The 25129-nt window shown below is 48.1% G+C and overlaps 2 protein-coding genes and 1 non-coding gene across 4 annotated transcripts in view; 2 read left to right on the forward strand and 1 right to left on the reverse strand.

Moving 5' to 3' along the window:
- The window catches only part of WDR13 (WD repeat domain 13), an 84337-nt gene that overhangs the window by 18647 nt on the left and 40561 nt on the right, over positions 1 to 25129 (forward strand). The window lies entirely within an intron of this gene.
- Positions 688 to 24109, forward strand: TBC1D25 (TBC1 domain family member 25). Of its 2 annotated transcripts, XM_050775609.1 has the most exons (6): positions 688 to 984; positions 2391 to 2500; positions 5939 to 6093; positions 20398 to 20525; positions 20654 to 20842; positions 21112 to 24109. In XM_050775609.1, the coding sequence occupies exons 1-6, from the start codon at positions 862 to 864 to the stop codon at positions 22471 to 22473; spliced, it is 2067 nt and encodes a 688-aa protein (XP_050631566.1). In that variant the 5' UTR covers positions 688 to 861; the 3' UTR covers positions 22474 to 24109. The 2 variants fall into 2 exon arrangements, with proteins under 2 accessions (XP_050631566.1, XP_050631567.1); XM_050775610.1 differs by lacking the exons at positions 688 to 984; positions 2391 to 2500 and adding an exon at positions 2513 to 2570 and having other exon boundaries at positions 5938 to 6093.
- On the reverse strand, positions 23198 to 23299 carry LOC126947060 (small nucleolar RNA U13). The gene has a single exon (XR_007722907.1). It is a non-coding gene; the product is annotated as a small nucleolar RNA U13 (small nucleolar RNA).

Here is a 25129-nt window from a genome sequence, read left to right on the forward strand (position 1 = left end):
GCCTCCCAAAGTGCTGAGACGTGAGCCACTGCACCCTGCTGAGTATATTTTTTAAAACACTTTAACCAGGGGCTGTGGCTCACACCTGTAATCCCAACACTTTGGGAGGTCAAGATGGGCGGATCACCTGAGGTCAGGAGTTCGAGACTAGCCTGGGCAACAAGACTAAACCCTCTCTCTACAAGATACACAAAAATTGGCTGTGTGTGGTAGCGCGCTCCTGTAGTCCCAGCTCTCGGGAGGCTAAGGCAGGAGGATAGCTTGATCATAGCTCACTTTGAGGCTGCAGTGAGCTGTGATCGCGCCATTGCACTACAGCCTAGGTGACAGAGCGAGACCCTGCCTTAAAAAAAAAAAGGATTTCTTTCCCGTTCAGTGGATTCATTTGAAGCGAGGGCCAATTTGAAATAGATGACATCATCTGTTAGCGGAGGCGTGAGGCAACTTGAGGCGGGGTATGGGCCCTGACGTCATCACGCAGCCCCTTCCTTTCCCCGCCCACTTCTCTTGGCGAACGAGGTGTCAGTATAACACCTCTATGAATCCGGAAGTAGGCTGTCAAAACAACCAAACCACGGGGCTGGGGGAGGCGGGGCCTCAGTAGGCGTCCGCACGCTAGCTGAAATAAAGCAAAATGCCCGACTTTTGGGGGCGGGGCTCCTGGCAACAGCATCTAGGCGCAGGCGCAGAGGCGACCTCCAGGCAGGGCCAGGTGGGAGGGACGGTGGGGGGGTAGGGTCGCGCAGAGCCCTCTGCGCCTGCGCCCCGGCACGAGGTGGGGCGGCGGGCGTCAGTACAGTAGAGTGTGCGCCGGGTTGGGGGGCAACGGTCAACCGTCACCCTGAGACGGGCGGCGGCGGGATGGCGACAGCCTCCGGGGCTTCGGATTTGTCTGGCTCCGGAGCGCCCCCGCCCGGCGTGGGAGCTCAGGCGGCGGCGGCCGCTGAGGAGGAGGAGCGAGAGGTGGTGCGGGTCCGAGTCAAGGTGAGGCTGGCGGGTGAGTCGGCCCAGGCGCCGAGGCATCCCAGGGGAGGGGGAGGCGGTGGCTGTCTTAGGATGGAGGGCGGGACCTGAGATTTGGGACAAAACCTAAGCGGCGAAGCTTGAGGGCCAAGTGATGGTGGCGAGGGGGAGGGAGGGCCTGAGAGCCTGGGAGCGTTAGCGACGTACCTTGGGGCGTGGGACTGAAAATGGAGAGACGGGGGTCTATGGGATAAATGGGTGGAGCTTATAGACAAAGGGGAGGGGCTATGGGCTGGAGGAGGGGCCGCAGTAGTTGAGGGTGGGGCTCTGAGGAATGAGAAGGTGCTGGCTCTGGAGTCAGTCAACCCGTATGTGTCGAGAGTGCACTCATGTGCAAGTTCCCACTTTGATGAACTGACAGGCTCGTGGGTGGAGACAACTAAAGAAATGAGATGCTTCGGACACTCAAATAATGAAAAAGGTTATGCAACAGGGAGTCACTTTAGCCAAGGTTGTACAGGGAAATCCCCAGAGGAGGTACTGAAGGAGCAGAGACCCGAATAAAAGGAGTTAGCCATGTGCATATTAGAAGGGAAGAGTATTCTAGGCAGAAGGAATAGCAAGGGCAAAGGCTAGAGGATGGGAATGGGCCTGGCATGTTCCCGTAGGTTCCTGATTGCTGGAGTGGAGAGAATGAGGGGAAGAGTGGTAGGAGGTGAATCAGAGTGCTAAGACAGAGGCAGATCGCCAAGGGCCTTTGGTGTATATGCTGAGGAAGAACGCTGTTGCCATAGTTCCGTAAACAATGATGGTGGCTCCAACCAACCAGTGGCACTGGCAGTGATAAGAGGGTCCACACATCACTTCAGTGTAATAAAGCTCTAAGGTAGAAGTTTGACATTCAGAAAAAAAGATGCCTGAGCTGGGAGTGAACCACGTGAAGAAAGTGGGAGGGATGTTCCAGACAGGGGATCAGCACAATCAATGGCCTGGAGTCAGGATGGTTTCAAGGTAACTTCTAACAGTTTGGTACTACCAGAGTATAAAGTTCAAAAAACCTGGTGAGAGGCTGGCTGGGGCCCCATAGGCCCGCTTGCTGGGACTCTAGGGTTGCCATTGAAGAGATTTAAGCAGGAGAGTGTTGTAGGTAGATGTGCTAGATTGGTTACAGCATCATAGAGGACTGATTTAACAGGAGCCAGACTGGATATGGTGATTCTGGCAACCACAGTTGAAGGGATATAGAAGAAGGATTGGGGGCCTGAACCCTTGCAGTAGCCTCCTCCTCACTGGACCCTATGGTCCAGAACACCTGCCTTGATCTGGCCCCTGGCACCTCTCTGACTTTGCCTTCTACCACTCTGCACCTCACTCTTCAGCATGGTGATGAGGCCCCTGGTGGCCTACCCCATGTCTTCTCTCCCCAGAAATGTGAGAGCTTCTTACCGCCAGAGTTCCGCTCTTTTGCTGTAGATCCCCAGATCACCTCGCTTGACGTGTTGCAGCACATCCTCATCCGAGCCTTTGATTTGAGTGGGTGAGTGGGAAGATGCTGGGGACTGGCCAGTGGGCCACCCACCTCTACAGTGGTTATCTAGCCTTTGTTTGTTTGGTAGGGTTTGTGTTTATTTTACTACTACAAATAATCCCACAGTGAACAGCCACGTATGCATGTCTTGAAGTACAGCAGTCTACTTTTATCTGTGGTTTTGCTTTCTGCAGTTTCAGTTACCCATGGTCAACCTCAGTCTGCAAATATTACATACAATAAGTTATTTTGAGAGAGAGAGAGACCACATTCACATTACTTTTATTACAGTTTACAGATAGTCCCCAACTTACAATAACTGGACTTAGGATTTTTCAACTTTACAATGGTGCAAAAGCGATACGCATTTGGTAGAGACTGTACTGCAAGCCATTCTGCTTTTCACTTTCAGTACAGTGTTCAATAAATTACGTGAAATATTCAACACTATTATAAAGTAGGCTCTGTGTTAGATGAGTTTGCCCAACTGTAAGCTAATGTGAGTGTTCTGAGCACGTTTAACGAAGGCTAGGCTAACCTGTGATGTTTGGTAGGTTAGGTGTGTTAAATGCATTTTTCTTTTTTTTTTCTTTTCTTTTCTTTTTTTTTTTTTTTGAGACAGAGTCTCACTATCACCCAGGCTGGAGTGCAGTGACATCTCCCGGGTTCAAGTGATTCTCCTGTCGCAGCCTCTCAAGTAGCTGGGACTACAGGCGTGCACCACTATGCCGGGATAACGGTTTTTTTTTTAGACGAAGTTTTGCTCTTATCCCCTGGACTGCAGTGCAATGGCGCAATCTCGGCTCACTGCAACCTCCACTTCCTGGGTTCAAGTGATTATCCTGCCTCAGCCTCCCAAGTAGCTGGGATTACAGGCACGCACCACCATGCCTGGCTAATTTTTGTATTTTTAGTAGAGACAAGGTTTCACCATGTTGGTCAGGCTAGTCTCGAACACCTGACCTCAAGTTTTCTGTCCGCCTCGGCCTCCCAAAGTGCTAGGATTACAGGTGTGAGCCACCACTCCCAGCCCCGGATAGTTTTTTGATCTTCTCTTTTTTTTTTGAGACAGAGTCTCACTCTGTCACCCAGGTTGGAGTGCAGTGCCCAATCTTGGCTTACTGCAGCCTCTGCCTCCCAGGTTCAAGCGATTCTCATGCCTCAGCCTCCCGAGTAGCTGGGATTACAGGTGTGTGCCACCACACTCAGCTAATTTTCATCATATTGATCAGACTGGTCTCGAACTCCTGACCTCAAGGGATCTGCCCAGCTCAGCCTCCCAAAGTGTTGGGATTACAGGCGCATGAGCCTCTGCACCCGGCCAATTTTTGTATATTTAGTAGAGACAGGGTTTCGCCATGTTGCCTAGGGCAGTCTCAAACTCCTGAGCTCAAGCAATCTGCCCGTCTCAGCCTCCCAAAGTGCTGGGATTACAGGTGAGGCACTGCGCCCAGCCAAATGCATTGTCAACTTACAGTATTTCCAACTTATGAACTTATGATGAGTTTATTGGTACATAATCCTGTCATAGTCAAGAAGCATCTGTATTGTCATAATTGTTCTATTATTGTTCATCTCTTACTGTGCCTAATTTATCAATTAAACTTTTTCATAGGTATGTATGTATATGAAAAAAAAAAAACATAGTATATGTAGGTCTTGGTACTATCTGCAGTTTCAGGCATCCACTGGGGGGTCTTGGAATATATCCCCTGTAGATAAAGAGGGAGTAATGTATTTGGAAACATCCAGTCATGGGATAAATTCCTAGCAGTGGTATTGTCAGGAAAAAGGGTATTTGCATTTTAATTTTTTTTTTTTTTTTTTAGTCAGAGTCTCACTCTGTCGCCCAGGCTGGAGTGCAGTGGTGCGATCTCAGCTCATTGCAACCTCCACCTCCTGGGTTCAAGCGATTCTCCTGCCTCAGCCTCCTGAGTAGCGCCACCATGCCTGGCTAATTTTTGTGTTTTTTTTTTTTTTTTTTTTTTTTTTTGAGACGGAGTCTCGCTCTGTCGCCCAGGCTGGAGTGCAGTGGCCGGATCTCAGCTCACTGCAAGCTCCGCCTCCCGGGTTCACGCCATTCTCCTGCCTCAGCCTCCCGAGTAGCTGGGACTACAGGCGCCCGCCACCTCGCCCGGCTAGTTTTTTGTATTTTTTAGTAGAGACGGGGTTTCACCGTGCTAGCCAGGATGGTCTCGATCTCCTGACCTCGTGATCCGCCCGTCTCGGCCTCCCAAAGTGCTGGGATTACAGGCTTGAGCCACCGCGCCCGGCCAATTTTTGTGTTTTTAATAGAGATGGGGTTTCACCGTGTTGGGCAGGATCATCTCCATCTCCTGACCTTGTGATCCACCCGCCTCGGCCTCCCAAAGTGCTGGAATTACAGGCGTGAGTCACCGTGCCTGGCCTGCTTTTTAAACTTTTAATGGGTGTTTCCAAAATGCTCTCCAGACAGGTTTTATCAGTTTATGATCTCATCAGCACCACATAAATGCCTGTTTCCCTCACACCCTCACAAACACTGGTTACTGTATAACTGCAAAATTTGCTAATCTGATAACTGAAAAGTGGTGTCTTTTGGGGGCAGATGTGATAGTCATTTTGTTGTGGTGCTGGTTTTGGAGGAATACATGCACATGGTAAGAAATTCAAACAGTACAAAATTGTTGGGTATTTAAGATGTTTCCATGGTTACGGTGAGCATCACGCAACAAACTACATAGTTGCACAAGTATAGCTGAATAATAAATTCTTAGTTGTTATTAGAGTTTCTTACATAAACATTTTTGTTGTGAAAAATAACAAACACAGATTGCTTTTTTTTTTTTTTTTTATGTAGTAAGAAGGCTGCTTTCTTCCCACTTCTGTTCCTCATCTACCCCAGAGGGAACCAAATTTTTTTTGGTTTTTTTTTTTTGAGATGGAGTCTTGCTCTGTCACCCAGGCTGGAGTGCAATGCCACAATCTTGGCTCACTCCAACCTCCACCTCCCAGGTTCAAGTGATTCTCCTGCCTCAGCCTCCTGAGTAGCTGGGATTACAGGCACCTGCCACACACCCAGCTAATTTTTTGTATTTTTAGTGCAGAAGGGGTTTCACCATGTTGGCCAGACCAGTCTCGAACTCCTGACCTCAGGTGATCCGCCCACCTCGGCCTCCCAAAGTGCGGAGATTATAGGCGTGAGCCACTGCACCCAGCCAACATTTTACCAGTTTCCAATGTGACCTCCAGATACAAGCAGGTATGTACCTGCTTGTATGTGTTGGTGTAACAAAGTGGGTATAAATGACCTGATCTCAGGCTGCCCATAATCCTTGGCACAGTACCTTGCACATAGTAGGAAGTTGTTTTCAACACCTTCTATATTACCCTCCTTGTTTTGGAAACTGTCCCTGAGGCCTCCAGGGCATCAGGGGCCCTGAGAGCTCCCTCATATCCCCTGTCCAGGAAGAAGAACTTTGGCATCAGCTACCTGGGCCGGGACCGGCTAGGACAGGAAGTTTACCTCTCACTCCTATCTGACTGGGACCTCAGCACAGCCTTTGCCACTGCCTCCAAACCCTACCTGCAATTGCGTGTAGATATTCGGCCCTCGGAGGACAGTGAGTACCCAGTGCCCCCGGGAGCACTGCTCTGGGACCCCTTTACCCCATAGGGTGATGCCACCCCTCACAATACACTCCCTCATGGTGGGATGGGTAGCAAGGTGTCCTAGCTATAGATCCTGGCTCAACCACTAGGCCTCAATTTCTTCACTTGTAAAGAGAAAATTGTATCTTAGAACCATTGCGAGGCCTTGTATCTTAGAACCATTGTGAGGGGAAATTCACATAAAATGCCTGGAATGGTGCATGACTGCATAATGAAGGCTCAGAAAGTGTTATCTCTAATAATGATAATTCTATTGTATTATACTATTGTAACATATAACCTAGTCATGTATGTAATAATTATATATAATGCAGATTTATAATGTAGTATAACGGTATAGCTTTAGCGTTATGTATTTCAGTTATAATACCAAAATGTAACAATGCATATTATAATAATGCTAGTTGTGCTTATTCATTCACTCATTCTGCACCCATATTCATTTGTTTGTATTCTTGCTCACTCATTCATTTGTTCCCTTGACCTCTCAGCCACTTTTTCTCTTCTCATCTTTGTTCCTCCACTCTTGCCTATTCTGGTCCCTGCGAGCACACAGATAAATTAGGACATGGTCTCAAAATTTGATTACAGAACATACATTAGATAATTGTATTGTATCAGTATTAAATTTCCTGGGTGTGTGTCTTAGTCGTTTTGTGCTACTATAACAGAATACCGCAGACTGAGGAATTTGTAAAGAAGAGAAATTTATTTCTCACAGTTTTGGAGACTGGGAAGTCCAAGATGAAGGTGCAGGCAGGTTGTGTGTCTGGTGAGGGCTTTCTTGCTGCATCATCACATGACAGAAGAACAGAAGAGAGTGAACCCACACCCTCAACATCTTTATAAGAGCCCTAATCTGCTGGGCGTGGTGGCTCACACCTGTAATCCCAGCACTTTGAGAGGCTGAGGCAGGCAGATCACCTGAAGTCAGGAGTTCGAGACCATCCTGGCCAACATGGTGACACCCCATCTCTTCTAAAAAAAATACAAAAATTAGCCGGGTGTAGTGGTGCATGCCTATAATCCCAGCTACTTGGGAAGCTGAGGCATGAGAATCGCTTGAACCCCAAAAGCAGAGGTTGCAGTGAGCCAAGATCTTGCCACCGCACTCCAGCCTGGGCGACAGAGCAAGACTTCATCTCAAAAAAAAAAAATAAAGGCCGAGTGCGGTGGCTCACGCCTGTAATCCCAGCACTTTGGGAGGCCAAGGCAGGCAGATCACGAGGTCAGATCGAGACCACCCTGGCTAACACAGTGAAACCCTGTCTTTACTAAAAATACCAAAAAAATAGCCAGATGTGGTGGTGGGCACCTGTAGTCCCAGCTACTCAGGAGGCTGACGCAGGAGAATGGCATGAACCCGGGAGGCGGAGCTTGCAGTGAGCCGAGATCATGCCACTGCACTCCAGCCTGGGCGACAGAGCGAGACTCCATCTCAAAAAAGTAAATGAAAATAAAAAATAAGAAAAAGAGTCCTAATCCCATCTATGAGAGCACTACCCTCATGACTTCATCACCTCTTAAAGGCCCCCACCTCTTAATATGATCACATTGGTAATTACATTGCAACACATGAATTTGGGAGGACACATTCAAACCATAGCAGTGTGGTAGTGGTATCATATCTATTGAAGGAAAATATCCTTGTTCTTGGGAAAAACACAGTTAAGTATGAAGGGATAAAATGTCATGATGTCTGCAAATAACTTGGCAAAAATAATGTGTTTATATACAGAGAGAGTGAGATAAAGCAAATGTGGCCCAAAAAAAAATGTTAATAGAGGATCTAGATGAAGTATGTATGGGTGTTCAGGGTATTCTTTTAATGTTATTGTAGGTTTGAAATTGTTTTAAATAGTTGTGGAGTGGAAGATGTGGTTCCCAGCCTCAGGAAACTCACGTGCCCATTTGGGATGATTTGGGCACTTTATTGATGTCGTTATAACATAAATAGCTAATGTGTATTGAACACTTAGGGCCATTCTGTGCACATAATATTTTTTCATTGAATTGTCAAAATAATCCTATAGAGTAGGGACAATCATTTTCCCCATATTACAGATGAGGAAACTGAGGCTCAGAGAGGTGACAGGACTCATCCCAGCCATACAGACAGTAAGTTGAAGAGCAAGATTTGAACCCAGGCAGTGACTGAACTGGCTCCAGAGTCCTTGTTCTTAACCATTTAACTCTACAATATTTTGGACTTGTTAAAACTGGCAGCTTTGTAAAAAAGAGAGGAGAGAGAGAAACAAGAGTCAGAGGGAAAGATAGTGACAGAGATGGGCAGGAAGCCAAATAGGAAAAGATAGGTAGCCAGACACACCGGAACCTCTGCCACTGAGTAGCCATATGTGCTTATGTCAGTCACTTAATTCCTTGGGCCTTGTTTTCCTCACCTGTAAAAGAGACACAGTAGCACTATTTCAGGAAAAAAATCAAATCTGCATGGCTACAAAACATGTGGAGAAAACCCCAAGTGCATGAGAACTGGGACGAATGCCAATAAAGCAGAGAGACAGAAAGGCACCCAGCAGTCTGGCAGGAATACATCTTTAAAAGGTTATCGCTGTGGCTCACGCCTGTAATCCCAGCACTTTGGGAGGCCAAGGCAGGTGGATCACCTGAGGTCAGGAGTTCAAGACCAGTCTGGCCAAATGTGGTGAAACCCTGTCTCTACTAAAAATACAAAAATTAGCCGGGCGTGGTAGTGGGCACCTGTAATCCCAGCTACTAGGGAGGCTGAGGCAGGAGAATCGCTTGAGCCTGGGAGGCGGAGGTTGCAGTGAACCGAGCTCGTGCCATTGCACTCCAGTCTGGGTGACAGAACTAGACTCCATCTCAAAAAAAAAAGAAAAGAAAAGAAAAAAAGAAGCCCTCTGTCTTATTTACCAAATTCCTGCACATACATGGGTCTGTTTCTGAATTCCTGATTCTCTTACTTTGATCTATTTATTAAATTCTAAACCAATTCTATGTTGTTTTAATCATTATAGTTTTTTGTTTGTTTGTTTTGTTTTTTGTTTTTGAGACAGGGTCTCACTCTGTCATCCTTGCTGGAGTGCAGTGGCCCAATCTCAGCTCACTGCAGCCTCCGCCTCCCAAGCTCAAGCAATCGTCCCACGTCAGTCTCCTGAGTAGCTGGGACTGCAGACACATGCCACCATGCCCAACTAATGTTTGTATTTTTTGTAGAAACAAGGTTTTGCCATGTTGCCCAGGCTGGTCTTGAACTCCTGGGCTCAAGCAATCTGCCCACCTCAGCCTTCCGAAGTGCTGGGATTATAAGCAAGAGCCACCACACCCAGCCTTAATCATTATAGTTTTGTGATATGTTTTCATGTTTTCCTTTTTAAAAACTTTTCTTGAATATTCATGTTTACTTACTGTTCTTTTTATTTAATAAATTAGCTTATTATTCCATTAAAATCCTGATGGGAATTTGATTAGAGTCATATTTTTAAGAGAAACTAATCTTTACCCAGTAAATACATTCTTATTAAAAATAAAAGCATTTTAAATAAGGGTGAAGTCTCCTGGGAACACTATGCCTAATCTCAGTCCCCTACCCTACCCTTTTTGCCCTGAGGGAATCGGTTTGATGTATAACCGTGCATGTCCTTTACTTATTTACACTCCCTACACACACATTTATCCATGTATGTGAGTATATTCATATTTGTGTGTCTATACACACAAATGGTATGTGTTTAACATAAGTGGTATTCTACACATTAATATGTAAGTGTCCAATATATGGAGCGATCATTAGACATATTAATGGCATTCTCGTGATCATTTTCACGGCTGTGAAAGCAACAGACATGTTGGGACTGTTTGGATGGCCTAGTCCCTCTTTCTGGGAAAAAGCCAGTTTCTGTCACCTCTACAGTTGGGAGATTACAAAGCCTAGACCTTTGACCAATTTGTACCTTTCCAGTATGAATCTTTTTTTTTTTTTTTTTTTTTTTTGAGACTCTCTTTGTCACCCAGGCTGGAATTCAGTGACACAAATATGGCTCACTGCAGTCTTGAGCTCAAGCTCTCCTGCCTCAGCCTTTCAAGTAGCTGGGACTACAGGCGTGCACCACCATGCCCAGCTAATTTTTGTATTTTTTGTAGAGACATGGTTTTGCCATGTTGGCCAGGCTGGTCTCAAACTTCTGACCTCAAGTGATCCACCCACCTCGGCCTCTCAAAAAGTGTTTGGATTACAGGCGGGAGCCCCCGCACCCAGCCACCAGCCTCCTTTCTATCATATGTACTGCAAATGTTTTTCCCAGTTGATCTTTTGTTTTTTGGCTTTGCTTATGGGATGGATCTGTTTTGTCCTATCAAAATTAAACATTTGATTGCACACCTATACACATATCTATCTTTTTCTTTATGATTTCTGAGTTTCTCCTTTTTATTGCAGGCGTGGGGACAGAGTTTCACTCTTATTGCCCAGGCTGGAGTGCAATGGTGCAATCTCAGCTCACTGCAACCTCCACTTCCTGGGTTCAAGTTATTTTCCTGCCTCAGCCTCCCAAGTAGCTGGGATTACAGGCATGTGCCACTACACCTGGCTACTTTTGTATTTTTAGTAGAGATGGGGTTTCACCATGTTGGTCAGGCTGGTATCAAACTCCTGACCTCAAGTGATTCACCTGCCTGGGCCTCCCAAAGTGGTGGGATTACAGGCGTGAGCCACTGCGCCTGGCTGAGTTTCTCCTTTTACTTTGGAACATGTTCCCCATCCATAAGCTTATACAAATATTCTGTATTTTCTTCTATGCTTATTGTTTTCTCTTTTACATATAAATATTTTTCTCTGTCAGCATTGTGACAAGCAGAACTGGCTTTAAAAAAATCAAGATAGTCAATTATGCCAGCATCATTTATTTTTTTAATTTAATTTTTTTTTTAGATGAAGTTTCACTCTTACTGCCCAGGCAGGAGTGCAATTGCACAATCTCAGCTCACTGCAACCTCTGTCTCCTGTGTTCAAGCAATTCTCCTGCCTCAGCCTCCCAAATAGCTGGGATTACAGGCGCCCGCCACCATGCCCGGCTAATTTTTATATTTTTAGTAGAGATGAGGTTTTGCCATGTTGGCCAGATTGGTCTCGAACTCATGACCTCAGGTGATCCACCTGCTTCAGCCTCCCAAAGTGCTGGGAGTACAGGCATGAGCCACTGCGCCTGGCCTGCCAGCATCATTTATTAAATAATCACCTTTTCTGCAGTGATTCGAAATGCCACATTTGTTGCATATTCAGTTCCCATATATACATGCTTGGATTTATTTCTAGGCTTTCTATTGCATTCTACCAACAGGCTCTATTTGTCTACTGCTATGCTAACACCATGTTATTTTTATGACAGTGGTTTTGTGGTCAATTTTAATAAGCTTTTGCCATCCTCCCACTGTTCTTTGTCTTAGCTATTCTTTTTTTTTTTTTTATTTGAGATGGAATCTTGCTCTGTCACCCAGGCTGGAGTGCAGTGGCACAATCTCGGCTCACTGCAAGCTCCGCATCCTGGGTTCACACCATTCTCCCGCCTCAGCCTCCCAAGTAGCTGGGACTACAGGCGCTCACCACCACGCCCGGCTAATTTTTTGTATTTTTAGTGGAGATGGGGTTTCACCATGTTAGCCAGGATGGTCTCTATCTCCTGACCTCGTGATCTGCCCGCCCGCCTCGGCCTCCCAAAGTGCTGTGATTACAGGCATGAGCCACTGTGCCCGGCCTGTCTTAGCTATTCTTAAATGTGAATTCTTCTATAGAAACCTTAAAATAATTTTATCCAGCTCCAGGAAAAACCCCCATTCAATTTCTGACTGGCATTGCAGTGAGTTTATATATTAATTTAGGGTTTGGGAAGTCTGACAATTTTATGATAAGGAAATGTGGGTATCACAAATATTATGTAATACCACAAGCAGGGTCTGGGCCAGCAGCCCATAATGAAATACTTGGATGTTTCTTCAGGGAAATGTGTGCATAGTCACACTACGTGGGTCATATAAAGACTATATATAGTCTCCTGTCACTTCAGATCAGGTTTTGCTACTAGGTGAGTTTGTGCTTGTAGACATTCTTGGCCTGTTTGTTTTTTGTTTTTGTTTCTTTTTGTTTTTGAGACAGAGTCTCACTCTGTTGCCAGGCTGGAGTGCAGTGGCACAATCCAGGCTCACTGCAACCTCTGCCTCCCAGGCTCAAGCAATTCTCCTGTCTCAGTCTCCTGAGTAGCTGAGATTACAGGCATGTGCCACCATGCCCAGCTAATTTTTGTATTTTTAGTAGAGACAGGGTTTCACCATGTTGGCCAGGATGGTCTCGATCTCTTGACCTTGTGATCTGCCCGCCTTGCCTCCCAAAGTGCTGGGATTACAGGTGTGAGCTACCGCGCCCAGCCTTTTTTCCTTTTTTTGAGAGGGAGTCTCGCACTGTTGCCCAGGCTGGAGTGCAGTGGCACGATCTCAGGTCACTGCAACCCCTGCCTCCCAGGTTCAAGCAATTCTCCTTACCTCAGTCACCCAAGCAGCTGGGATTACAGGCACCTGCCACCAAGCCCGGCTAATTTTTTTTGTATTTTTAGTAGAGATGGTGTTTCACCATGTTGGCCAGGCTGGTCTCGACCTTGTGATCCGCCTGCCTCGGCCTCCCAAAGTGCTGGGATTACAGGTGTGAGCCACTGCACCTGGCCTTTTTGCCTGGCCTCTTTGCCTGTTTTATTAGTGGGATGCGAGGGGGGGGTTTATCAGTATAAAATGTCTCTTCATGTTAAATGCTTTTGGCCTTGAGTGGTGCTTTTTCTGACATTCGCATGGCTACTATTTCTTTCTGTTTGTGTTTGCCAGATATACCTTTAGGATTCTTTAATTTTTAACCTTTTTGTGTCACCTAGTTTTAGGTATGTTTCTCATACCTCTCATAAAAACCTCATAGCAGAATTTATGCTTTTTTTTTTTTTTTTTTTTTTTGAGACAGAGTCTCGCTCTGTTGTCCAGGCTGGAGTGCAGTGGCCAGATCTCAGCTCACTGCAAGCTCCGTCTCCCGGGTTTACGCCATTCTTCTGCCTCAGCCTCCCAAGTAGCTGGGACTACAGGCGCCCGCCACCACGCCCGGCTAGTTTTTTGTATTTTTTTTTTTTTTTTTTTTTTTTTTTTTTTTTTTTTTTTTTTTTGAGACGGAGTCTCGCTCTGTCACCCAGGCTGGAGTGCAGTGGTCGGATCTCAGCTCACTGCAAGCTCCGCCTCCTGGGTTTACGCCATTCTCCTGCCTCAGCCTCCCGAGTAGCTGGGACTATAGGCGCCCGCCACCTCGCCCGGCTAATTTTTTTGTATTTTTTAGTAGAGACAGGGTTTCACCGTATTAGCCAGGATGGTCTCGATCTCCTGACCTCGTGATCCGCCCGTCTCGGCCTCCCAAAGTGCTGGGATTACAGGCTTGAGCCACCGCGCCCGGCCTGTATTTTTTTTAGTACAGACGGGGTTTCACTGTGTTAGCCAGCCCGTCTCAGCCTCCCAAAGTGCTGGGATTACAGGCTTGAGCCACCACGCCCGGCCAATTTATGCTTTTTAAGACAACTGACAGTGAAATTTTTTTTTTTCTTTTTGACACGTAGTCTCGCTCTGTCACCCAGGCTGGAGTACAGATGGCACGATCTCAGCTCACTGCAACCTCTGCATCCTGGGTTCAAGCAATTCTCCTCCCTCAGCCTCCCGAGTGGCTGGGATTACAGGCACACACTATCACGCCTGGCTAATTTTTATTTTATTTTTTTATTTTTTTCGAGATGGAGTCTCTCTCTGTCACCCAGGCTGGACTGCACTGGCACAGTCTCGGCTCACTGCACCCTCCACCTCCCGGGTTCATGCCATTCTCCTGCCTCAGCCTCCCGAGTAGCTGGGACTATAGGCGCCCGCCACCACGCCTGACTAATTTTTTGCATTTTTAGTAGAGAGGGGGTTTCACCGTGTTAGCCAGGATGGTCTTGATCTCCTGACCTCGTGATCCACCTGCCTCGGCCTCCCAAAGTGCTGGAATTGTAGTCATGAGCCACTGCTTTAGACCACTTTTTTTCCTCCAATCTCTCCCACTTTTTCTGGCCTTTAAAGTAGAGCTTTGGAACACTTGTAATTCTTACTTGTTTTCTGGTCCCTAACCCTTAACTTCTAGCTTTTGCTTAGACAACTTTTTTTTTTTTTCTTTTTTTTGAGATGGAGTCTTGCTCTGTTGCCTAGGCTGGAGTGCTATGGCACAATCTCAGCTCACCGCAACCTCCTCTTCCCAGGTTCAAGCAATTCTCCTGCCTTAGCCTCCCAAGTAGCTGGGATAACAGAAGCGTGCCACCACACCCAGCTAATTTGTTTATATTTGGTAGAGATGGGGTTTCACCATGTTGGCCAGGCTGGTCTCGAACTCCTGACCTCAAGTGATTTGCCCACCTCAGCCTCCCAAAGTGCTGGGATTACAGGCATGAGCCACTGCACCCAGCCAATTTTTTTTCTTTTTAAATTCCAGGTTATCATTCTGTTTTCTTACTAACACACTAAGTCACTTATGTTTCAGGAATCCTAATGTAACATATAATATTACAAATCCCCAATCATGTTATCTTTGTCATTTTAACTATAAATATTAAAAATCTAGGGCCCTCCACCATTTACCTTCCCCTTTGTCTCTCCCTATCTTGAGCCCTTCTAGTCATGCAGGAGTCATTTGCTCAGAGAACTTCTTTGTTCTCCTCCAAAAGGGTGCATGGGTTAGATGTACTCTAATGGTCAAAAATGTTTTTCTTTGGCTGAATAGATCTGTTACTGTCTTGACTGGGTGTGGGGCCCTTAGATCTCAGGTCTTTCTTCTTAGTGCTCCATAGATGCTGTGAGCTACTGTCTTATTGCCTCCAGGGTTGTGGAGCAGAAGTCTGTTCCTTGTCTGATCTTTCCATTGTAAGCAGCCGTTCTTTGTCTCTGGAAGCTGCAAGAGTTTTTCTTTTTCTTTTTCTTTTTTTTTTTTTTTTTTGAGGCAAGGTCTCTGTTGCCCAGGCTGGAGTGCAGTGATGTGATCTCAGCTCACTGCAACTTCTGCCTCCCAGGTTCAAGTGATCCTGCCACCCACCTCAGCCTCCCGAGTGGCAGGGACTACAGGTGTGCGCCACCATGCCCAGCTAATTTTTATATTTTTGGGTAGAGACAGGGTTTTATCATGTTGCCCAGGCTGGTTTTGAACTCCCAGGCTCAAGCAATCCGCCCACCTTGGTCTCCCAAAGTGCTGGGATTAGGCCAGGCGTGGTGGCTCATACCTGGAATCCCAGCACTTTGGGAGGCAGAGGTAGGCGGATCACTTGAGCTCAGGAGTTCAAGACCAGCCTGGCCAACATGGTGAAACCCCATCTCTACTAAGAATACAAAACTTTGCCAGGTGTTATGGCGCACACCTGTAGTCCCAGCTACTCGGGAGGCTGAGACAAGAGAATCACTTGAACCCGGGAGGCGGAAGTTGCAGTGAGCCTAGATCACGCCACTGCACTCCAGCCTGGATGACAGAGCAAGACTCTGCCTGGAAAAAAAAAAAAAATTGCTGGGATTACAGGCATGAGCCACTGAGCCCAACCTAAGAGTTTTTCTTTATTCTTAGAATTTCAGCATTTCAGGCTGGGCACAGTGGCTCATACCTGTAATCCCAGCACTTTTGGGAAGCCGAGGCAGGTGGATCACTTGAGCTCAGGAGTTCAAGACCAACCTGGCCAATGTGGCAAAACCCTGTCTTTACTAAAAATACAAAAATGAGCTGGGCGTGGTGGCACACCCCTGGAATCCCAGCTACTCGGGAGGCTGAGGCAGGAGAATAGCTTGAACCAAGGAGGCGGAGGTTGCAGTGAGCTGAGATCATACCATTGTACTCCAGCCTGGGTGACAGAGCAAGACCACATCTCAAAAAAAAAAAGGGGGGGAAAAATAGGGTTGGTGGGGGGCCTGTTGTGTGTTGTTAGTTAATCCAATCTAAGACTTGGTGAGCCATTCCTTCATCTCAGGGAAATTTTCCTTCATACTTGTTTAATTCTGACATCTCCACCTGATCCCTTTTCTCCCCCTGCATTTCCTGTTATTTCCATATTTGGTCTCCTGGACTTGGCATCCAGGTCTCTCTACTTTTTCACTCAAATCATCGAACCTTAGCTCCACGCCTTGCAATGGTTCTTCTGTTCGGACTTTCAGACCATTACTGATTTTTCATAGTGTGACCTTCTTAATTTTACCTGGTAAGTGTTTTAATGCTCTAATTAATGTTTTAGAAAGACCATTCTGGCAGCTGTTGGGAGAGACTGGCGAGGAATACAGAGGAAGTGAGGACTGGTTAGGAGGCAGTTTCAGGTGAGAGATATGATGGCTCAGACAGGGTGAGAAGACGGAGATGAGAGAACAGGTAGGATGGAGGAATGCTTTACATGCAGTAGCCATAGGGCTTGGCGGTGGTTTGGACCTGGGAGTTAAGCGAGTGGGAGGGGGACAAGGATGTCTCTCAGGTTTCTGGTCTATTAAACAACTGAACAGATAGAGATGCTGTTTGTTGAGATGGGGAGTAGAGGAGGAGGCCATGTCTAGAGTGGATCTTGGCCTTCTCTCTTTGGACCCCTTAGGTTTGCAGTGCCCCATAAGACATCCAGGGAAAAGCAGTGACATGCAAACGTGGCCTAGAGTTTGTTTCCCCCCTCAGCTCTGTGGGAGAATTGGGCTCCATGGGAATGCTGTTTAGGGATGGCATTTGCTTGCAAATGACAGTGGCTTAAACAAATAGAAGTTGATTGGTTTCACACAAGAGAGTTTGAAAGTTAGCCACTTGGGCCGGGTGCGGTGGCTCACGCCTGTAATCCCAGCACTTTGGGAGGCCAAGGTGAAGGGGGCCTGCCCCTCCACACCTGTGGGTATTTCTCATCAGGTGGAGACAAGAGGCTGAGAAAAGAAATAAGACACAGAGACAAAGTATAGAGAAAGAACAGTGGGCCCAGGGGACCTGCACACTCAGCATGCGAGGACCTGCACCAGCATCAGTTTCTGAGTTCCCTCAGTATTTATTGATCACTATTTTTACTATCTTGGCAAGGGGAGTGTGGCAGGGCAACAGAGTGATGGTGGGGAGAAGGTCAGCAGGCAAACATGTGAGCAAAGGAATCTATATCATGAATAAGTTCAAGGAAAGGTACTGTGCCTGGAGGTGCATGTAGGCTAGATTTATGTTTCACTTTACACAAATATCTCAGTGTAGCAAAGAGTAACAGAGCAGTATTGCTGCCAGCATATCTCGCCTCCAGCCACAGGGCAGTTTTCTCCTATCTCAGACTAGAACGAATGGTTGGCTTTACACCGAGACATTCCATTCCCAGGGACAAGCAGGAGACAGAAGCCTTCCTCTTATCTCAACTGCAAAGAGGCCTCCCTCTTTCACTACTCCTCAGCATAGACCCTTTATGCGTGTCGGGCTGCGGGATGTAAGGTCTTTCCTTTCCCATGAGGCCATATCTCGGGCTGTCTCAGTGAGGGGAAACCTTGGACAATACCCAGGCTTTCTTGGGCACAGGTCCCTGTGGCTTTCCGCAGTGCATTTTGTCCCTGGTATTAGAGAATGGAGAATGGCGATGACTTTTACCAAACATACTGCCTGCAAACATATTGTTAACAAGGCACATCCTGCACAGCCCTAAATCCATTAAACCTTGATTCAATACAGCACATGTTTCTGTGAGCAGAGGATTGGGGCTAAAGTTACATACAGATTAACAGCATCTCAAACCAGAACAATTTTTCTTAATACAGATCAAAATGGAGTTTCTTATGTCTTCCTTTTCTGCATAGACACAGTAACAATCTGATCTCTCTTTCTTTTCCCCACACAAGACGGGTGGATCACCCAAGGTCAGGAGTTTGAGACCAGCCTGGCAAACCCTGTGTCTACTAAAAATACAAAAAATTAGCCAGGCATGATGGCAGGCACCTGTAATCCCAGCTACTCAGGAGGCTGAGGCAGGAGAATTGCTCGAACCTGGGAGGCAGAGGTTGCAGTGAGCGAAGATCACACCATTGCATGCCAGCCTGGGTGACAGAACAAGACTCCTTCTCAAAAAAAAAAAAGCCACTGGACATTGCCATTGTTGGCTTAGTAGCCCTCTGGTGTCAGGGCTATAGGAGAGGATCTCTGAAGATCCTCTCGAACTTACCCTCAGATGGCCACTGCTGCTTCAACCACCACATTTTATGTGAGGTGGGAAGAAAGGATGCGAGGCAAAATGAAAAAGAGAGAAACGGTCAGGTGCAGTGGCTCACACCTGTAATCCCAACACTTTGGGAGGCCAAGGCAGGAGGATCTCTTGAGCCCAGGAGTTCAAGACCATAGGCAATATAGTAAGATCCCATCACTACCAAAAAAAAAAAAAATCATCCAGACATGGTGGCACACGCCTGTAGCCCCGGCTACTCAGGAGGCTGAGGCAAGAGGATCGTTTGAGCCCGGGAGTTTGAGGCTACAGTAAGCTATGATCACACCACTGCACTCCAGCCTTGGGGGACAGAGAAAGACTGTCTCAAAAAAAAAAAAAAGAAAAAAAGAAAAAGATGCCTGTAATCCTAGCACTTTGGGAAGCCAAGGCGGGCCGATCACCTGAGGTCAGGAGTTCGAGACCAGCCTGGACAACACAGTGAAACCCTGTGTCTAGTAAAAATACAAAAATTAGGCCGGGTGCCGTGGCTGACGCCTGTAATCCCAGTACTTCGGGAGGCCGAGGCGGGCGGATCACCTGAGGTTGGGAGTTCGAGACCAGCCTGACTAACATGGAGACACCCCGTCTCTACTAAAAATACAAAATTAACCAGGCGTGGTGGTACATGCCTGTAATCCCAGCTACTCGGGAGGCTGAGGCAGGAGAATCACTTGAACCCAGGAGGTGGAGGTTGTGGAGAGCCGAGATCCCATCATTGCACTCCAGCCTGGGCGATGAGTGAAACTCCGCCTCAAAAAAAAAAAAAAAAAATTAGCTGGATCTGGTGGTGGGCACCTGTAATCCCAGCTACTCGGGAGGCTCAGGCAGAAGAACTGCTTGAACCCAGAAGGTGGAGTTTGTAGTGAGCCAAGATCGCACCACTGCACCCCAGCCTGGGCAACAGAGTGAGACTCCGTCTCAAAAAAAAAAGAAAAAAGAGGCTAGGTGCGGTGGCTCACGCCTATAATCCCAGCACTTTGGGTAGGCCGAGGCGGGTGGATCACGTGAGGTCAGGAATTCAAGACCAGCCTGACCAACATGGCGAAACTCCGTCTCTACTAAAAATACAAAAATTAGCTGGGCATGGTGGCAGGCACCTGTAATCCCAGCTACTTGGGAGGCTGAGGCAGGAGAATCACTTGAAACCAGGAGGCAGAGTTTACAGTGAGCCACATTCACACCACTGCATTCAGCCTCAGTTACAGAGTAAGACTGTCTCAAAAAAAAAAAAAAAAAAAAAGCATGTACTGCATACCTGTTCTACTTTTGCACAAATATTTTATTTCTAAAGTATGTCTGGGCTCTGGACTAGGGTGAATGAAGTTCATATCCCAGCCCTACTATTTCCTGGCTGTAGAATCTTGGTCACTTACTGTTTGTTCCAAACCTTTTTGTCATCGTCTGTAAAATGAGAATGGTAATATTAGTGTGCACTGTTTGTGGGAGGAGGACTGGCAAGAATATGAGAGTAGGAGTTTGGGCTCTTGAGCTTTGGGCCTGGCCTTCAAATTTCCACTCTTTCACTCACTAGCTAAGGGGCCTTGGGCAAGTACCTTATTGTGACTATGCCTGTTTCCTCAAAGAGAGTCACGGTAATGTAGTACTCAACCGATAGGACTGAAGTGACTATTGCATGAGTCAGTATTTGCAAAGAATTCAGAATAGTTCCTGGCACACAGCACTATGGAAGCATTAGCTAGTATTATTATTCCCTATATTGCTATTGAGCACTTGTCCTAGTGCTTGGCACATAGTAACTGCTCAATAAATATTACTTTATATCATTAAAATATTAGAGGCTGCCCAGCCATTTCCTGAGACATCTACTACAAAAGAATTGTTCATGGTTTGATTTTGTTTTTTACATGATTTGGATGATACAGGAAGAGGGACTGGGAGTCGTTTGTTCCCCTGCAGGTAGCCCAGCTTCAGTAGAAGGAGAGGAAACTGGCCCTGAGGTCTGGGTTATCATCCCCATTCTCATAGCACTTTGTTCTGTTTGCCCAGGCCCATTGCTGGAAGACTGGGACATTATCAGCCCCAAAGATGTCATTGGCTCCGACGTGTTGCTGGCTGAGAAACGGTCATCACTGACAACTGCTGCCCTGCCCTTTACACAGTCCATCCTCACTCAGGTGTTTTCAGGGACCCTGGGGACCCAGCTGTGGTTGGAGGGCAGAGCCTACCTGGCACCCTGGTTCTCAGCATGCTGGCTGGCATCTGCCCTTATTCCACGCAGTTGATCCCTCCTTCCTTCTCATAGGTGGGCCGTACCTTGTCTAAGGTCCAACAAGTGCTGAGCTGGTCGTATGGGGAAGATGTCAAGCCCTTCAAGCCACCCCTGAGCGATGCTGAGTTTCACACGTACCTGGACCACGAGGGCCAACTCTCCCGACCCGAGGAATTGCGCCTGCGGATCTATCATGGCGGTGTGGAGCCCTCGCTGCGAAAGGTGAGCATCCTCAGTCATCTGTTGGGTCCATCACTGCTGCACTCATTAACAGCTCCTGAGACACATGCAGTCAGCCACACTGCTGTGGGTGAGGGTGGAGATGTTCCAGGGCACGAAGCTCTCTTTAGGGAGGGGTGAGCAGTTGGAGGCCTAGCAGACTTATCAGAAGGAAGACAGAAGCTCAAGGAGGGTGGGTGGGTGGCGACTGATAGACACTGGGTGTGGCTCATCTGGAGAATTCCAGCCTCATCCCTTTCACCCCTGGCCAGGTGGTGTGGCGGTACCTGCTGAACGTGTATCCAGATGGACTGACAGGCCGAGAGCGGATGGACTACATGAAACGCAAGAGCCGCGAGTATGAGCAGCTCAAGAGCGAGTGGGCCCAGCGAGCGAGCCCTGAGGACCTGGAGTTCATCCGCAGCACAGTCCTCAAGGATGTACTGCGCACTGACCGGGCCCACCCCTACTATGCGGGGCCTGAGGATGGCCCACATCTACGGGCGCTGCACGACCTGCTCACCACTTATGCCGTTACCCACCCACAGGTGTCCTACTGCCAGGGCATGAGTGACCTTGCCTCACCCATCCTTGCCGTCATGGACCATGAGGGCCATGCCTTTGTTTGCTTTTGTGGCATCATGAAGCGCCTGGCCGCCAACTTCCACCCTGACGGCCGCGCCATGGCCACCAAGTTTGCACACTTGAAGCTGTTGCTGCGACACGCTGACCCTGACTTTTACCAATACCTGCAAGAGGCAGGTGCTGATGACCTCTTCTTCTGTTACCGCTGGCTGCTGCTGGAGCTCAAGCGTGAGTTTGCCTTTGATGACGCCCTCCGCATGCTTGAGGTCACCTGGAGTTCGCTGCCCCCTGATCCTCCTGAACATGAGGTAGAGCTGGTTGGACCCCCCAGCCAAGTGGCAGACACTGGTTTTGGTGGCCACAGGGGGTGGCCCGTGCGACAGAGGCACATGCTGAGGCCTGCTGGTGGAGGAGGTAGCACCTTTGAAGATGCTGTTGACCACCTGGCCACAGCCAGTCAGGGGCCTGGTGGTGGGGGGCGTCTCCTGAGACAGGCCAGCTTGGATGGCCTCCAGCAACTCAGGGATAACATGGGCTCCAGGAGGGACCCTCTGGTCCAGCTGCCCCACCCAGCTGCCCTTATCAGCTCCAAGTCCCTCTCTGAGCCTTTATTGAACTCCCCAGACCCACTGCTCTCCTCCTTTTCCCACCCTGATTCCCCATCTTCCTCATCTCCACCATCCACCCAGGAGCCCTCTCCCACTGGTGATATGGCTGTAGGATCCCCCTTGATGCGAGAGGTAGGCTCCCCGAAAGACCCTGGAAAGTCCCTGCCACCTGTACCACCAATGGGCCTGCCCCCACCCCAGGAGTTTGGCCGGGGGAACCCATTCATGCTGTTCCTCTGCCTGGCCATCCTGCTGGAGCACCGCGACCACATCATGCGCAATGGGCTGGATTATAACGAGCTGGCCATGCACTTTGACCGCCTCGTGCGAAAACACCACCTGGGGCGTGTCCTGCGCCGGGCCAGGGCTCTCTTTGCTGATTACCTGCAGTCAGAGGTGTGGGACTCGGAGGAGGGGGCTGAGGCCACAGCTGCATCTTGATCAGGCTTTCTCCAGCCCTCCATTGGCTCTACCAGATCTCCATTCTTTGCCATGAGGGCCAACACATGAGACCCCACCTCCCTCCCTGCCTGCCAGCCCTAGACCTGTTGGAGCATAGATCCCTTCCTCCCCAGGTCTAAGTATGTGGAGCTCTGCTTAGGCACTGCCCCACAGAGGCCACGCCTCTTTATTCTGTTTCTGTTGTTTTGTTTTTAACAACTATACTTTGCACACATGAAGGTCACTGTGGTTTGTGTGTTTCTCTGCCTCCTCCCTGGGTTTTGCTGTAGATGGAGTCCTCAGGGGCCCTTTACCTGATGGAGGGGAAATAATTCACTTGGTGAAGAGAGGCTCCAGCTTCCCCCTTGTGATGGGGAGAGTGGATGCTGAGAATCGGTTCCTGAAGGTGAGCCCAGGTGGGGCACTGCTTGAGGAAGGCCTGAGTCTGTTTTTTTGGTACATCCATCTGCCTGTAAGGGTCTGTATTATGGCTGTGAATATATGTTTTCAGGACAGCACCCTGGATGAGAGATAAGAGAGTTCCTGGCTCAAAAAAGGACAAGATTCTTTACTGAGATAGGGAAGTATGGGCTACTTAGAAATGTTGGACCAGACACCCCTGGCATTTCACGTCACCATTTCTAGGATCTTGACCTCTCTGTGATGTTTATGCACCAATGCTGGCAGCCCTGGGCAGGGGCCTCAGCCTCCTTTTTGTTTTCCACTTCAGACAGGTACCGTGCAGATGTGAACAAGGTTTGAGGGAGGCACGTCTCACACATGAGCATGAAAGCCCAATCATCACATTGTTGAATTACAAAAGGATCTAGGGCTCCTATTCTTGTCACTTGCTTTGGAGCCAGTTTGAAGGACTGTGGCCTAGCCCATGCCTAGGGGCCCTAAACTGGGATTCCAGCTCACAGCACCTGTCTTAACCATTTCAGCAATAGAAACCACTTATTTACCTTCTCCATCTCACTAATATGGAGAAACATCAAACACTGATAAAACGCAGGCCATAATAGAATTCTCTTCATTATTTGGAGGATAATGATCAAAAAAAGGTCCTTTTTCCCACTGACATGCTCAGAGGATGGGATTCTCTCACAGGCCAGGTGCTGTCATCCACAAAGGATGGGTGAAATAACTGGGCTTCTCAGGTCACGGTCTAGCCACACCAGCTTCTTCCAAGTACTAACCAGGCTTGACCCTGCTTAGCTTCAGAGGTCAGACAAGATCTGGCATGTTCCAGATGGTATGGCTGTAAACCGGGCTGAGCTCTGGCCTGAGCTGTTGCAGTAGGCAATGCTGCCAGAGATGAGGAGGCATCAGGGCAGTCATTCCCTCTGCTGTTTGCCCCAAGAATGCCATACAAACCTGGGGATGACCCTTAAAAGGCTCCCGTCACCCCCAGTATTGGGGGGAAGCTGACTATTCCTCAGATGAGAGCCCAGTCCCTTGAAGAGCAGGACAAGACTATTCTGTGTCTAGGGGGCTCAAGCACTGTGTGTGGGTCTTACGAGTGCATTTTGTGGAAATGGGCTCAGACTCCCCAAAGGGCCATCCAACCTATGGGAGTGTCTCGCCTTCTGAGGTCCTGAAATGTCTCTCTTTTCAGTAAACAGCTAATACCCTCTGGGATGCATTCTGTGATTAATGAGCTCAGGTGTTTGAAGGACCAGACAAGCCAATTCTGTGGATGGTAGTTTGGGACCTCTGAGGGACAGAAGAGTCCTTTCTGTGAATAGGAGGCTCAGATACCCTGAAAGGCAGAAACCTCTACTATTCCTCTAGGATACTTGGAGTTTCTGGTTCCTGCAAAGATGGCAGACAGCACAAGTTACTGATTCCTTTGCCCGAAACCAACTCTGGAGAAACGAGAGAGGGAAACATGGGTTCCAGAAATTGCAACATAGCAATGAGAGACCCATGGGGAAATGGAAGACTGTCTTTCACTGGTGTGTGTTTTGACGGGCGGATGGGCGGATGGCCAGAGGCAGTAAACAGAGGATAGGTTAGGGAAAAAGAGATTGACGTTCTGGCTCTCACCTCTCCCCTAGATTGCCTTGGGGAGGTCATTGTTTGCCCCCTTCATTGCATTAGTCATCCAAACCACTGGTACACATGTCTGGGGAACTAGGATCAGGGCAGCAAGGGCCCTGCAGGGGAAAGAAATAGGCAGCCAGAGGAAATCAGTCCTCCACTTCTCCCACTCCAGACACCCAGGCTGGTGGATTACACCTAAGGAGACTGCCACCTCTTTTTTTTTTGAGACAGAGTCTTGCTCTGTCACCCAGGCTGGAGTGCAGTGGCATGATCTCGGCTCACTGCAACCTCCACCTCCTGTGTTCAAGGAATTCTCCTGTCTCAGCCTCCTAAGTAGCTGGGACTACAGGTGCCTGCCACCACGCCTGGTTAATTTTTGTATTTTAGTAGAGACAGGGTTTCACCTTGTTGGTCAGGCTGGTCTTAAACTCCTGACCTCAGGTGATCCACCTGGCTCGGCCTCCTAAAGTGCTGGGATTACAGGCGTGAGCCACCGCACCCAGCCAAGACTGCCACCTCTTAAAGCGGTTTTTCCCCGACGGTTTAAAGATGAACCCCACGCTAGGGGGATTGTCAGGTGTCCAAAGAGCAAGTGAGCGGGATAACTGTG

The sequence above is a fragment of the Macaca thibetana genome, chromosome X (assembly GCF_024542745.1).
Source record: "Macaca thibetana thibetana isolate TM-01 chromosome X, ASM2454274v1, whole genome shotgun sequence".
In the NCBI taxonomy this organism is placed as follows: Eukaryota; Metazoa; Chordata; class Mammalia; order Primates; family Cercopithecidae; genus Macaca; species Macaca thibetana.